The 16,038-nt window shown below is 41.6% G+C and overlaps 2 protein-coding genes across 2 annotated transcripts in view; one reads left to right on the top strand and one right to left on the bottom strand.

Annotated features, from left to right (window-relative positions):
• Positions 1-4,801, top strand: part of LOC132705716 (protein dachsous) — a 234,491-nt gene extending 229,690 nt beyond the window's left edge. Inside the window, exons 11-12 of the mRNA XM_060676521.1 lie at positions 332-1,105; positions 1,330-4,801. Of these exons, the coding sequence (XP_060532504.1) occupies positions 332-1,105; positions 1,330-4,099 (3,544 nt within the window). The 3' untranslated portion in view covers positions 4,100-4,801. The remainder of the gene's footprint in view (positions 1-331; positions 1,106-1,329) is intronic.
• A 3,198-nt stretch (positions 4,802-7,999) lies between these two features.
• LOC132704931 (cystathionine beta-synthase-like) lies at positions 8,000-13,973 on the bottom strand. Its single transcript, XM_060675273.1, has 10 exons — positions 13,793-13,973; positions 13,631-13,737; positions 12,555-12,722; positions 10,881-11,062; positions 9,936-10,022; positions 9,599-9,884; positions 8,611-8,788; positions 8,427-8,561; positions 8,181-8,368; positions 8,000-8,121 (listed from the first exon to the last, which is right to left on the bottom strand). Exons 1-10 carry the CDS (start codon positions 13,927-13,929, stop codon positions 8,042-8,044), a joined length of 1,548 nt encoding a protein of 515 aa, XP_060531256.1. The 5' UTR covers positions 13,930-13,973; the 3' UTR covers positions 8,000-8,041.
• Positions 13,974-16,038: the final 2,065 nt, after the last annotated feature.

Here is a 16,038-nt window from a genome sequence, read left to right as displayed (position 1 = left end):
ATATTAAATCTTATCGTATTGTCGTTAGAAATTGATTAGTAAAACTATTTAATTTCATACAAATAAATGAGCAAAAAGTTACTATATTCTGCTATTTCTAAGTGTTACCCTCTGGAACATGTTATATATCACATTTACAATTTGGAGAACCCATTATTTAAAAACTGTAGGTTTGTTTCGAAAACATACTTTTTTTTTATTAGTTATTGAAAAATATTACCGGTTTTGCTGAACATTCTGATATGGTCCTTCAAAATATATATCGTAGCCAAGTTCTTCGAGTGAATTAGTTTTCAGTATCGTGTTACAGTAACATTTTCCGACTAACTAGGTTGACCGATCGGAACGACAACGCGCCCAAGTTTACGCAGCAGCAGTATACCGCTTCGGTGTGGGAGGGGAACAAGAAGGGTTCATTTGTGATGCAGGTAGTCGCTTCCGACGCCGACCAGGACCGGAACTCGCGCATACTTTACCACATAGTTGACGGTAATCACGACAACGCGTTCAAGATCGAGCCCGCCTTCAGCGGCATTCTCAAGACCAATATCGTCCTGGATCGGGAGATCAGAGACAACTATCGTCTTACGGTAATAGCGACCGACGAGGGCGTACCCCAAATGACTGGTACGACCAAAGTGCGAGTCAACGTCGTCGATGTTAATGACAACAGGCCGACGTTTCCGCCGCGGAGCGTCGTTAAAGTCGGCGAGGACGCCGAGGTCGGTACCGTGCTGACGACAATTACGGCCAACGACGTGGACACGTACCCCGAACTGACGTACAATTTCACGTCGGACACTGACCCCGAGTACGTGCGGTACTTCGGCATCGACCGGTACACCGGTAAGATCCTCCTCAAGAGGAGGCTGGATTTTGAGGCGTGGCAAGAGTACGAGCTAGGCGTGTCCGCGTCGGACGAGGTGCACGTCGCACGTACCACACTGACGATCAAGGTCACGGACGTCAACGATAACGCGCCTGTTTTCTCGCAGATGGCGTACGAGGCGACGTTGCCGGACGTTCAGGCAACGACGACGTCGCTGACGGACGTCGTCGCGGTAAACGCTACCGATCCGGACTCCGGGGGCAACGGTATTGTTAGGTAAGTCGTCGTCGACGATAACTAATATATAAGCACCAAATATCGACGCCTCTATGAGGGGTGTTAAATTTAAATGGTCTCCAAGCTATTGCCAATAGCCGTCAAAATTACGAATAGACGAAAAGGACGTTTTATCAGTTTTCTTTTTCATTTTAATGAGTTTGTAATGCCACTCTCGATTCGTTAATCGGATCAAAAATTTTAAATTCACTTTCTCGCGGTAGATATTCGATCGTGAACCCCAGACCGAGCGTGTTTGTCGGTCCGGAAGACGGCATCGTCAGGGTGAACGCCTCCAACGTTTCGTCATCCGAGGATATCGTGATCGCCGTCAAGGCAGAAGATTCGGGCACGCCCATCTTGCATTCCGTCGCTACCGTCAGGATCAAAGTGGGCGGACGTTCAGCATTGGGTGGTCCCGGCAACGAATACAAAACTAACGTCGCCGAAAACGCGACGGTCGGCACCGTCGTCGTCCATCTAACTAAAGCTGCGGACAGGACGTCGTCCGATTTCAAAATCCTCTCCGGCAATGACGACGACGTCTTCGAGATATCTTCGGGTGCGCTGACGCTCACGAAACGCCTGGACCGCGAACAGAAAGACGAATATGACATCGTCGTGTCGCTGGACGGCGGCGCCGTATCACTCGTCCACGTCCTGATCACCGTCGATGACGTCAACGACAACGCGCCTGTGTTCGTCGAAGCGGATCGCGTCGAGACGGTTCCCGAAGACGTGCCCGTCGACGCTTCGATAACGCGCGTGAGCGCGACCGACGCCGACGCCCCCGGCACCCCCAACGCGGACGTTATCTTCGACATCGCTTCCGGCGATGCCGGCCGCCTTTTCCGCATCGACTCTCAAACCGGCGTGCTATACGTCAACTCGATCTTGGACTACGACAGCGGCGACATTGAGTACCACCTGGTGGTCAGGGCGTGCGACCGCGGCGATCCGCCCCTCTGCTCGTTGATCCCGACGACGATCACCCTTGAAGACGTCAACGACAACGACCCGATATTCCCGTTCGCCGAGTACGTGGCCGGTCTGGAGGAGAACGAACCAGTCGGCACCGCCATATTTACCGCACGCGCCGTCGATCTCGACAAAGGACCCTTCGGCAAGATCAACTATTCCATCAACGGAGGCCCGGACGCCGCATGGTTCGCCGTCGACGTCGATTCCGGTATCGTCAGTGCCGGCGTCTCGTTCGATTACGAGCGTCGCACGAGATACAATTTTGCTGTGACGGCGACCGACGCGGGTGGCAAATCTTCCACGGTCAAAGTCCAAGTGAACGTCGAGAGCAGGGACGAGTTTTACCCGCAGTTCACCGAGAGAACGTACCGATACACTTTGGCCACGTCGGTACCGCTAATCGTCGGTTACGTGGTCGGTTTCGTCGTCGCCACCGATAAGGACAAAGGGCCGGACGGCCGAGTCGTTTACCAACTCACGGCGCAGCATGCCCACTTCAAAATCAACCGCACGTCGGGCGCTGTTCTCATCAAAAGGAAACTGGACGACGCGTCTTTAGGCCGCGAGGTCAGTCTCGTGGTATCGGCTAGTTCCGGCCGGCAGGGCTCCCTTACCAACATGACCGTCGTCGAGATCGTGCTCGACCCGCTGGCCGACCCGGGCACGAATCTCGCTATCAACGCGACGGTACCTCGGAGCGGCATCTCCGACTGGGCTCTGGGCCTCGTCATCTCGCTCGCGCTGCTCGTCGTCACCTTCGGCGCCGCTTTCGTTTTCCTCCACGTGCGGAACAAACGCAACCGGAAAAACAATAAGCCGACTCTCGGCTCCGAGACTGTGTCGACGTCGAACAACTACGTCGACCCGAGCGCGTTCGACACCATTAGGGGCGGAGCCGGGCCGAACCAGTTCGCGCCGCCCAAATACGACGAGATCCCGCCGTACGGGGCTGCCCATCCGGCTAGTTCCAATTCCGGCGCCGCCACCACTTCCGAATTGTCTGGCTCGGAGCAGTCCGGCTCGAGCGGCAGGGGTTCGGCCGAGGACGGCGAGGACGGCGAGGACGAGGAGATCCGGATGATAAACGAGGGCCCGTTGCAAAGAGACTCTGGTATCCACCGGCAAAACGGCGACGACGATGATGACAACCTGTCGGACCTGTCCGTGAGGAACACGCAAGAGTATCTCGCCCGGTTAGGCATCGGCGCGCACGCACAGACGGCGACGCGACTGTGCTCGGACGCGAGAGCGGGCAGTAGCAAGGAATCGCTGCACCACCACCAGCTGCGCATGTTCGACGAGGAGGCGGCCAACGCGGAAAACGACATCACGCAGTTGATTTACGCGAAACTGAACGACGTTACCGGCAGCACCAGTTCGGCGGACGAAGGGGGCGGAGTCGGGGCTTCGATGGACCACGTGATGGCTATCGGGGGTTACGGCGAAGTGCCGGCGGTCACGCACCAGCCGTCGATGAACGGCTCGCTAAGCTCGATCGTGCACAGCGAGGAAGAACTGGCCGGTAGTTACAACTGGGACTACCTGCTCGACTGGGGCCCGCAGTATCAGCCGCTGGCGCATGTCTTCTCCGAAATAGCGCGGCTCAAGGATGACGCGGCGGCGGCGTCGTCGTCGGTGCACAGCGGAGCGAGCGCCGCGTCGAGCGTCAAGAGCAAAACGTCGGTGGCAAAGTCGGTGCCGCCGCCACTCATCACCAGCGTCGCGCCAAGATCGATTGCGATGCCGGCACTGAGTGCTCGCGCCGCCGGCCACGCTCAGATGGTGATGCTGCCTCGGTCGCCGATCAACCACGACGCCTCCGGTACGACGTTCAGCACGTCGACGGCGATGTCACCCAGCTTTTCGCCGTCGCTATCGCCTCTCGCGACCAAATCGCCGTCGATATCGCCGCTGGTGGCACCCGGGTTGTCGACCGCGCACCACGTCATGGCGAGACAGCAACAGCCGCCGACCAGAGGCAAAACTGTCGTGGACGCGGAGTTAAGGTTATAGTGATGCGCGAAGTTGAGTTAATGGTCGCGCGAATACGCAGACTCGGAAGCGAAACCGTCTGTCCTGCAACGGCTCGATAGCGGAATAACCATTGACCCCTTTAATGCACTTGACATATGTTCTTTTGGTGAATTTTGAAAAAAATTATCCCCAGAATGAAAAGTGGCGTCCAAGTTTGATCGAATCGATCGAAAAATGCGGACAGATCCCCGCCTGGAAATTTAGTTTCTTTTACGAATTTCTCGATTATTATAGCGACGCGAACTTGGCTGCGTATTCATGAGTCCTAGTGCTCTCTGTCTCACTCGTCGTCGAAACGTGTGTGTGACGTAACAAGATCCGCGTTTGCGATTTGGCTGTGCTACACGATAAATATACCGTTTATTTAGAGACTGATAATATACCGATTGTAAATATATTTTTTTCCAATGTCGAGATAGTGCTCACCCCCGGACGGACTTCCGTCTTTGCCATTTTTTTAGCAGTAAGACGACTTTCGTGTAACATAATATCCACATTAAATTATTGTCGCTGCACATGTAAATATTTGTCGCTGTGTTAGTTCATTTTCGTCTCGCCGAATTTAGCGAGTGCGATAAGTACTCGAACTTCGATCGAGTTGTTAACCAAATTTTCCTATTTTTGCGAATCGTATGTAATATTTTGTCGTGAAACGTATGTGAAATGTAAAAATGTACAAATTAAGCGTATTTTTTAATAAAGATTTTTTAAAAGATTGCTCCTCGTTTTTTATATTGATTTCTTTCATTTTTTTTAAAATATATTCTTTAAAATGTATTTAATGGATTTTTCCCATGCCTCATGTTCCCTTTTTCGCCATTCCAAAATAAAGCTAAATTTTAATTAGAGGTAGATATTTTGCGGTTGCTATCTGATGTGTATTGCAGTTTATGAAAAATGTAGTTACAATTTACTGCATATCAATTTCACTACTACTCTGCTATACAAGCACTTCGCATTTTTTCCAACAACCTACACAAACACTTTCTTGACCATATGTAAGTAAGTAATAATATGTAAGTAAATAAGTTTTCAACTGGCTGGGTTACGTCAATGCTTTCAATACGAATCTAGCGTTTTCAAACAAAACTTCCATGATTGAATAAGTTTATTTGGAGCATAGTTTTGCCGAATGAGTACAACAATTATTGTAATGAGAAGCAAACAGAAGATGCACCTTTTTTTAGGTTTTTTTTTTAGTTATGTTTCGTAATATTCGACCATAATAGGCATTAAAACTGACCTTGGTGCGTATCCTCTGATCATTATACTGTCATTGTAGTGCATGTCCGATAATCCCAAATTTAGAACAAATTAAGTTACTTATGTGTGCGTGTCCGTATGTGCCAGTACCGGCTGGAATGAAAAAAGATAAAACGTCAGGTATTTATTATTCAGAATGAATTCGTTTTTCATATAGCAAAACTGGTGCCTCTACATTTCATCCACTAACTTGCACTTTGCACCATTTTCTTTTTAAATAGAGATTTCCAGCTTCATTTTTACTTTTGGTAAAAAGTAGGTTACTTAGTTTCTGTCTTTTTTAAGTTGATGTTTAGCCCGTCGCACAGAAGAAGAAGATAGTCGCTGTGTGATTTCAAATCGAGTGTTGATTCTGTGGTGGAGCATTGCACGCGGCGGTTAAACCTCCGTTCGCTCCCGACAGAATCCCTTGTATTCGTCCTCAAAAGTTTGATATCGGTTTCCACTGTGTGGACTTAGTGTTTTTAGTGTTCAGTGCATGTTTTAAAGAGATAATCGTCGTCGGCCCCGTCGTTTTTCCCTGTTCACGCCGGTATGGAGGCCAGATGGGCCCGGATGGTCCGCGGTGGAAGCGGGGGGAAGCCGATTTTTTTGGTATCGGTCAGAATCGTTTTTTGCTAGCTGAGTAAATTATTGGTTATTTTTCTTCTTTGTACGTGGTGGTCATTGACCAGAAGCGAAAATCCTCGACGGAAGTCGGCAATGGGCGAATGATCCTAGCAGTCGTGCCCAACAGCTATCTGTGAAACGCATCATTGAATTGAATTGAAATCGAGTGTCGATTCTGTGGTGGAACATTGCACGCGGCGGTTTAACCTCCGTTCGTTCCCTACAGAATCCTTTGTAATCGTCCAAAAATTTTGAAATCGGTCTCCACTGAGTGGATTTAGTGTTTTCAGTGTTTTGTGAACGTTGTAAAGTGATAATCGTCGCCGTTTTTCCCCGTTCACGCCGGTATGGAGGCCGGATGGGCCCGGATGGTCCGCGGCGGTAGCGGGGGGTGTCGGTTTTTTTTGGTATCGGTCAAATTTGTTTTTTGCTAGTTGAGCAAATATTGGTTATATGTCTTCTTTGTACGTGTTGGTCCATGACCAAAAGCGAAGATCCTCGACGGAAGTCGGCAATGGGCGAATGATCCTAGCAGTCGAGCCCAACATTTTTTGGGAAACGCATAATTGAATTGAATTGAAATCGAGTGCCATAATTTGCTCATGCGTTAAATTAGTTTGGTGAATATAACGTAAACACATTTTTGTATGAAATTTAGCTATTTAGCACCAACAAGTGCTTAAAAGTTGGTTTATATCAAAATTTAAATAACAACCTTTAAAAACAAAATTCCACCAAAGTAATCAAGCCCACTTCGATCGAAAAATTGCATCAAAAAATTTCCAGTTATTGCATTTTTAACAGCAATTTTTATCTGCATAAAAATATATAGAAATATAGAAATTGCATCGTGTCTACTGTGCTTAAAGGTTATGTCACTTCCAATTCTGGTCGAGTGGCCAGCAGCTTTGTAATATATATTAGAAAAAATGTACAATTGTGCGGATTAGAAATTATTTGTCCATGGTATGTGAAAACTAGATTCAAATTATGATCTCGTAAAACGTGTCGCACATACGAAACGCCGTTTTGAAAATACAAATATTTTACAGTCCAATGATATGTACGATTCCGATGGGGCATCAAGTTATGCAGAAGGGACTTCTAAGCGCTTCCAAGAGTGCCCCGATAGAGGCCGACGCGCTCGTTACTTTGTAAGAGATCTGCTGACAGCAACGAAGGAAAGTGATGGCCGGTATTTTTCTTTAGAAAACCTACCCTTTGTTCAAGTGGAATTATCTGGGACCATCACTTCCGTCATGTTCAAAAATGGTTACCACATTTTGATTGTAGATGATAGTACTTCAAGTATTAATTGTATAATTAAGTCACCCAACATCAGCAAAGTGCAGAAAGCAGAAACCGAATATGAGGAACAACTGAAAGTTCACTTGGCAAATCCAGGGGATGTTGATGCATTTGGAATCATGCTCATAAACAAGGAAATTATGCATACTGCACATGTTGAGTTATTCATTTTTGATGAAGATCTCCCAGGAAAGCATGTTATTATCTTCGGCCAATTAAGAGAATACAATATTGGACAGAAGCATGTTTTTGTAAATACAATACGACCTCTGTCTTCGTCTGAGTATTTAGAACACATCGAGAGTCTCATTCTTCAATATGATAAGTATAATAAAAGATGAGTACATAGTGTCATATTATCATTTATATATTTATAATTTTGAGTTTGTTGCAGTTTAACAGTTGCCACTTAACTATTAAAATGTTTATCTGGAATATATGTTTACCAATCATTGGGATTTGAAAATTTTGATGTCCTTTTAATGTTGTAACATTGCTAGGGTTTGGTAGCATTCGAAAATCCATCAGTTTTGAATTTTTGAATTTAAACATTTTTGACTGCCACTAAAACTAACCAAAAGATTAAATTGTTAGGGATTGGGATTTTATACATTTGAAAAAAGGTCAGCTTTCAAGCTATTTTTCTTGGAACTAAATAATCACCAAAACACATTTTAAATTTCATTTTTATTTATTAAAGATCTGCCATAAGTGTCTATTCCTGACAATATCAGAACTGAATTAACGTCGTGAGATGTATTCCAGCAAGTCCTCCCCTTCGATGGATCCTATGGGAATTTCTTGTCTCGATGATCCCGATCCTGAAACAAAAGCTTTGTGATGTTGCAGAGCTACCTAGCGGATTTAATTGCCACCGAACCTCGAATTTCGATAACGATAGCAAAAGGATCCTTTTCCAAAATTCGGGACGCCCTGCCCAAACTTGAATTGATGTCCAATTTTGGTAAAACGCGAACGGTAAACCTGGTAATCGGGTCATCAGACGACGCTGTCCCGGATATAAGTTTGTTTCTCACTGCTTGTGTTGTGACCGTTCCTAGCAGTGTGCTATACCATAAAAAGGTACATTTTTAAAACATTTTTAGCAAACACGAAACACACTTACCCGTCTCGGTTTAGCACGCACGCCCCTGGTGCGTTGTTCCGTTTCAGGACATCCAAGACGTTTGCTAGCGGCTCGTCTGCGCTTACAGTTAGCGCCTTTTTGTATTTCAAATCTGACACCTTTTTGTCCCACCACCTAAAAAAAAATCGTTTCACGGTGGTTTTTACTTTTTCAATCAGATTACCAAAGGTTCAGTTTGTTGACACAAGGCTGGTAGCCTTTTGCTTCCATCCATTGGTCCGACACGAACTTGGTCATGTAGTTTCTGATACTGTCGGGCAAAATGACGACGACGTTTTGACCTGCTTTCAACTCCTTACCCACCTTGATGGCCGCCGCTAGCCCCGCCCCGGCGCTCATGCCTACATTTTTCACGAATTTTGTAACGAAACGAGAGTAACATTGTTGGTCTGCTAACGGTAAAGGAACCCCTTTGGATGTATTTCAAAATGTTTATATCTTAGTTTCAACCTTTGACCAGCTTATTAACATTTTTACGTTGTTGTGTGGTTTGTGGAAAATGGCGCAACAATATGTGACAGTGAAATCTATATTACGAATGACCTTGAAAAAGTACAATAATTTTAAAATAGATTAAGCATACTAACTTTTTTGCTATTGGTTTAAACCTCCTAGCAAGTGCTTTCATACTTAATAATAATAAATGAGATATAAGTAAATCAATGTTTATAATATGGGAGTAGCAAAGGCCTTACAAATTCAGACATCTAACAAGGCTAACCAGATATTATTAAAACCCAAACTTTAACTTAATAACGTAATATAGGATCAAGGAAGGGGAAGACGAGAATAGGCAGCTGCTAATGAGCTATTTGCTTGAATTCTGTTACTGGGGCAACAATGAATCATTTTTTTACATTGTACAACTGAAACTGTTTTGATTTCATATTAGAAAAGAGAATTCCGTGTTCAAAACGTATGACTTAAATGATATTTCAGGTTGTTTCATGTTCGTTTTTGAACATTGAATCTTCGGAAATTTCACAAAAGTCCATGGTTTTAAAATCTTTTTCCTTATTCAAAATTATTATAATCTTTCGAAAATTAAGTTTTTACTTTCAACACACACACACACACACAAAACTATTTATTTTGATGTATATGCTCGCCTGTTACGCCAAGACGATTAAAATCGAAAAATTTATCGTTACCGACTAGCAATCCTTCGTCCCTCATGAGCTTGCGAGCTAGTGGCAGCGCTTCCATGTCGGTCGTTTTTATCCAGTAGTCGCAGACTGCTTGATCCAGAGTAGCGGGAATGAATTCGTACCCCATACCTTCCACTTCCCAGAACTTTGTGTCTGACCGATTCAGCTCCGGCGGGTAGGCGAACTGCGACCCTTCCGGATCGAAGCCCACGATTTTCGTGTTTGGCGAGATTTCTCTGAATTTCCTGCCAATCCCGGTGATCGTACCGCCGGTACCGCCGCCGAAAACCTAAACGATTATTGTGACTAAAAGACTGCAGAGGTCGTCGTAGAATATTACGATTAAATCCACTTTGTTGTCCAACTGATCCAGAATCTCCTCGGCTGTAGTGTCGTAATGCGTCAACGGATTCGATGGATTAGAAAACTGGAAAAAGATGAAAGTGAAGAGACTGTCTACTTTTTACTTTAGATAATTATATATATTTTGCAATACACAACGTTTCAAACTTCAGTTGCCACATTTTAGGGGCATATCTTTCAAGTTAAAATAAGACTCTTGATAACCATGTGACCCATCCACCATGTCGATTGATTGTTAAAATGTATGCATTTCGATATTCTTATTTAATTTTAATGAAAATTTTTAACGGTAAAATGGGAAAAAGTAGTGAGCTTTAACTGCTATATTGATTTTGGGTTTTTGGTTTCATTTCATTTGGTTTGTTTGATTTGACACTTTTGTTTAAAGTAACTATAAATCTTGGAACTTCACCAATCTGTAGGTCCCTCAAAAAAACGTAATTTCAGTTTCAAAAAAATGTTCCTAAAATATGGGTACTGAATTTTGAAACATCCTTTATTATACCGTGTCCTAAACTAAAACTTTTTGGGATATGCGGTCAATCATGGTGTGCTCAATCACATTGAAAATTTTGTTAAACATTTGATGCCTTTCGGGAGCTGGCAGTCTGAGTGCCTAAGTGCTGAATATAATAGAGTATTCTTTGATTTAGCCTGAAGCAGAACGTTATAAATTTCTTTGGTAAATAATAAAACATTTTCACACACTTTATGCTATGTTCACGTTGACATATCTACCACAAAAAGTTTGAGGGCTTGTAAATTGTACTTTTATTATAGCTTTAATTAATCGATTCAGTTGACCTAAATCTTTTATGTTATGTGTAGATATGGAAAAAATGGCGCCACATTTGTTGATAATCGTCTAAACAGTGAGGCTTCCATTCTTTAATAATATCTTGTCTACGCTCTGGACGATTACCTGATCGAACACAAAAGAGTTTGGAATTTCTTGACGCAAGCGCGCCACGGTACCAAAAAGACCATTGGGCGAAAAAGAGTCCTCAGTAACCGGTACCCTCACTACCGTTGCTCCGAGTGACGTAATTACTGCTTCCTTTTCTTGCGATATTTTCTCGGACATGACGATGACGCATTTGTAACCTGAAAAAGGAGTGACTGGATATTGGATAATCTTATTCTGGCGGCTGTTATAGGACGGCCACATTGACGAAAATTCCAACATCAACTGGAAAAATTGTGAATAATCCCATTTCAGCGAGGAAAAAAAGAAGCGATGCTGACATGTTCTCGAGTGTAGATGAAAGTGATCAAGATGGTTCGACACTTATGATACCCCGGAAAAGGGCTGGCTCTAAAGATGGTTGTATTTCAAATGGACTTTCTCTGTCTGCGAAAAATATTAAAGATTCTTCTCTGGATTGCCATGAAGACACCACCGCTGAAAGTTGGTTTAAAAACCAAATAGTTCCAAACATTCCTCCTAATAGCGTCATTGTAATGGACAATGCAAGTTATCACAGTAGACCAGTAGACAGTTGACTAAACCCCTTCCTCATGTGACACAAAAGCAACAATTCAAAACTACATGTATAAAAACGACATTTATTTTCACGAAGGTTATACCAAAAAGCAATTAATTGAGGTTCTACAAAGCTTGAACATACAAAAGAAATACGTCTGTGATAATTATGCAAAAAATCTAGGGCATACAGTTTTAAGGCTTACCTTACACCTTACCACTGTATATTTAATCCCATTGAACATGTTTGGCGCCAACTGAAATCTGCCATTCGTCGTAACAATGTTTTTCCCCGTGTTAACTCCAATGTCCTCAAACTTATAGAAACCGAAGTTTTTAACACTCCTCCACAAAGTTATGCCAATTCTGTTAAATATATAGAAAAAGCAGAACAATTGTATATCCATATTGCAAATAATATAGAACAAATAATAATTAGATCAAGCGATGAGAGCGATAGTGATACTGATATATTATGTGAATAATTTTAAGTAATTTAAGTAGCTAATAAAAATAATTTGTAATTTTATTATAGATTTAAACATAAATACATACATAAATAAATAAATATTGTTTAGTATCTTTCCTAACAAAACCCCAAATAATTAAATTCTAAGCAAAGTACGGACCTGTTATGCCATATTTCATTCTTACAGCTTGCCTGGGTCTTTCCTTAATTCTTATCAATTAGTCACTTTCTTATATCTAAGAACACACTTTACACGAGTTTCAACGTCTCAAGTGAGTGTGTCCAGTCATGAAAACATCTTGCATTAGAATAATCGAACAACATTATTAGAAGGAATTATTAGAATCCTTGAAATTTGTGGTATGCCTTGCTTTGTACTATCACTATCCGACAGTAAATATTTACAGGATATCCAAAAACCATTACTGGAGGTCCAGAAGTTTGAACAAAAGTAATAGTAGCGTATAAAAGCACAGTTGCCTGGACTGCATGGATAATGTATTGACTAATTTGATATACCCAAAGGATGTCTATCCGGGTTATAGTTCGGTTGAAGGAACTTTGAGAGCAGATCGAAAACTGGCAATGTTGTCATAGATGATTCTCAGCACCATAAAAAGGGAGAAAGCACGCGTGATACTGACCCTTAATGGCGGATATGAGGGCCACGGCGATGCCGGTGTTGCCGGACGAGGGTTCGATGATGGTCATGCCAGGATGGATGAGTCCTTGCTTTTCCGCATCTTCAAATACCCTTTTCGCCATCCTGTCCTTGACTGAACCGCCGGGGTTGAGGAACTCACATTTGACGACTGGAAAATTAATATTAATAAAATTGGAAACCCCGTGTATTAGGTCTATTTACATTATTGTTTTTCGATTAAGTAAAAGATAGGAAATATTTGTTTATATATTATTAGATTAACTGTTGCGTTTTTAATCTACAGGTATAGTTTGTTGGAAAATCATTAACACACACACTTGTCGATCATTTGAATTTTTGTCAGTAGCGGCACACAAAAGAGTTATACCCGGCAGAAATGTGTGTGTTGTGTAACTTAAATACGAATTTAAAATCACATGACAAATTCATCCTTTCAGTTTTTGTGTAAGAATTGCCGCCCTCGGCAGTGACCCTTTTCATGTGATATGGAGCGCAGCAACTACTTAAAAATATTTTGTTGAAACATTTTCCGTATTTATTTTAAATATTATTGAATTTACGGATAGACATATTCGGATATGGAAATGAAAGAACTTCGAACTTCAATTGCCTTTATTTGACTTAACCGCACAGTCACAAGTTCGATTTTTTTTCAGTTTTAACATTCTTCCTCGCCTTCCACATTCAAACGAAATACTTATTGTATTCGATGTGACCGAAAAAGTGAAATGTCATGAGGAACAATTTCCTCCTTTCCAGGTGGGTAAACAACCCTGCATTTTGAACCAAATTAAAGTAAAGTAAAAGTAAAGAGTAATGTAGAGTGCTTTTAAGAAACGCGATTCTTTTATTTCCTTTATATTTCATAGAATAGTGTTTTAGAAGTGTTATTTTATTATGAATTAGCGATTTACAAGAGCCTTTTTATGAATAATTGTTTTTGGTAAGATTTAAGAAGTGTGAGACAAACTCTTCATCCATTAGTCAACTTTTTTGGATTTAACTTCAAATCATGAAAACTACAAAATACAAAAATATTAGGTTACTAAGACTTACAGACGTTACATGTCAATCCGTATTCCTTGGGAATCTTGTTCAGCTTCACCATGGGCGTGTTCCCGATCAGGGATAGTACGTCGGGGTAAATTTTGTAATTGTGTTTCCTACAACGGTTCCAATTATCGAAAATTGGGGCGGAAAACGTACCATTTTTCGCACCAGTTTTCTCTCGTGTGCGGCGACGGGATGTTTTTTCCGAGACTCTCTTTCCAAAGACATTTTTTTGGAGCGTCCGGTACTGCGAATCTTTCGTTCAGCGGCGAAACGTAAACAAGTGGTTTGTTACCAGCTGCCATCTCTATCACGCACGAGACTGAACCGAATTAACATCTGCCTTATGACTCCCATACTTATATAAAATTAGCGGCGCACTGACGAAGGTCAAACGGGTGCTCGTTGCCTCTCGAGAGATGGGTAGTAATCGCACAAGAAGTCTTTATAAAACTAAATGCAGTTTTCAGTTATCTGAAGCCGAATCGATTTTGCAACTTATGTAATTGTTTACTTTAGATTGATTTAATAGATGCCTAGTAAACTTCCACAGGCATCCAATAGCAATGATGCCGAAAGCAATCCTGTACTTGCTACTTCCTTAAATTCAAAACATCACTAAGTTCTAAAGAAATATTACGTCAAAACCAGATTTACCACTTGTCCAAAAATCTCTCAACATCTTCGATCCGTTAAAGACAAAATTCTATTTGAGATGCCAGCAGTTTACAGCATTCCATGTATGGGGCAAAGAATACATTGGAGATACCGTACCAAAAATATCAACCAGGCTGAAAGAACATTTTACCGAACACAGTTACGAAACCGGACATAAAATTTTATTGGATCAAACTAAAATTCTTGCGAAAAGTCCGAGAGTCTATAGAAATCTATCTTAACCGCGACTCAGGTCTTTACGTTTCACCAATATAGGAAGACTAAAATACGAGGCGGTTTCAGTCAAGCTCTGAAGAAGCCAACAGGATAATTGGTGAGACGCTAGCAAGAAGGAATCCTTTTGTACAATGTACGAACTTTACTTTTTTTTTAATTCCATTTTAAAGAGCTAAAAATGTTATTCGGCGAAACTGTCGAGTGTTTACCTCGCAGATAATTTAATTTCGTATTAACATAAATTGGTACTCACGTTCGATAGATGTTCCTACAGAACAGGAAAAAATTAAACACTTGCAAAGAGAAAAACTACCCTTGCTAAAGGAGATTATAAGAAAATTAATGTAGGCGTCGGGAGCTCAATTTTTCTAAAATAAAAAAACAGTAGTAAAAGCTGCATTTGGATATCTCTTTGAGTTCCAGAGTTATAGGGTGTTTTTTGTGCACTTTTTAAAAGTCGCTGTAATTTTTTCAATTATGCAAAGTTTTCTGTTTCTATGAAAAAATTTATACAGCATTTTTTTAGTCAGAATTTATATAATGTTCTTAATACTAGTGTTTTATTAGTGATTAACCAAAAAATTGATTTTTTATATGGGACACCATGTACATTTTTGGGTGATCGAAAAAAGCCTAAAATTCCCTTTGAAAAATATGGCATGGTTGATATTTTTCTTGAGTTTTCTTTACAGCGATTTTGTATAAATGAAAACTGAGTTCCAGACACTGACATTAGTTTTCGTCTATCTGCTATAGAAATTGAAGTCTCCCTTTAAAAGTGTCCAATTTGGCCAACCTTGTACAGTGCATCCTAAATTCGTATGAGATATACCTTGAGAATCGTTTATTGAGATCAAGATTTTTAACTTGGGTTTTGTTGGACTAGTTTCTTATGAGGAATTTAAATATATATTTATATATATATATATATATATATATATATATATATATATATATATATATATATATATATATATATATATATATATATATATATATATATATATATATATATATATATATATATATATATATATATATATATATATATATATATATATATATATGATGACACTACTCCGGGATATCATCCGTTCGCTCGTTGAACTCCGACTGGAATCCTGCATCCGACTGGAATCCTGCAAATCCTGCATCCGACTGGAATCCTGCGGACGTTTCGCCAAAATCTCACTTGGCATCTTCAATGCTCGCGCTCCGAAAACACTTGTTCGAAGTGTATATATATACAGTGTGTCCAAGATAAGGATGCACAGCATGGGGATCTCGGAAACTATAAGAGATACAGTGTCGGTTAAATTAGACAAAAGTTGCGCATTTTGATACCGAACAAGATCCCGTTTTACAAATTTGAAAATTCCAAGCCGTTCCGGAAATATCCGAGAAAAACCGAAATATTGCGATTTCGTTTTTATTATTTTTTAAAGCTATTTGAAAAGATATGAAAAAACGGAAAACACTTTTCCATTGGCACTTTTTAATCTCTCCAAATTGACGTTAAC

Source organism: Cylas formicarius, unplaced genomic scaffold (assembly GCF_029955315.1).
Source record: "Cylas formicarius isolate icCylForm1 unplaced genomic scaffold, icCylForm1.1 PGA_scaffold_7__23_contigs__length_41026272, whole genome shotgun sequence".
In the NCBI taxonomy this organism is placed as follows: Eukaryota; Metazoa; Arthropoda; class Insecta; order Coleoptera; family Brentidae; genus Cylas; species Cylas formicarius.
This window is presented reverse-complemented; position numbering and strand designations above follow the sequence as displayed.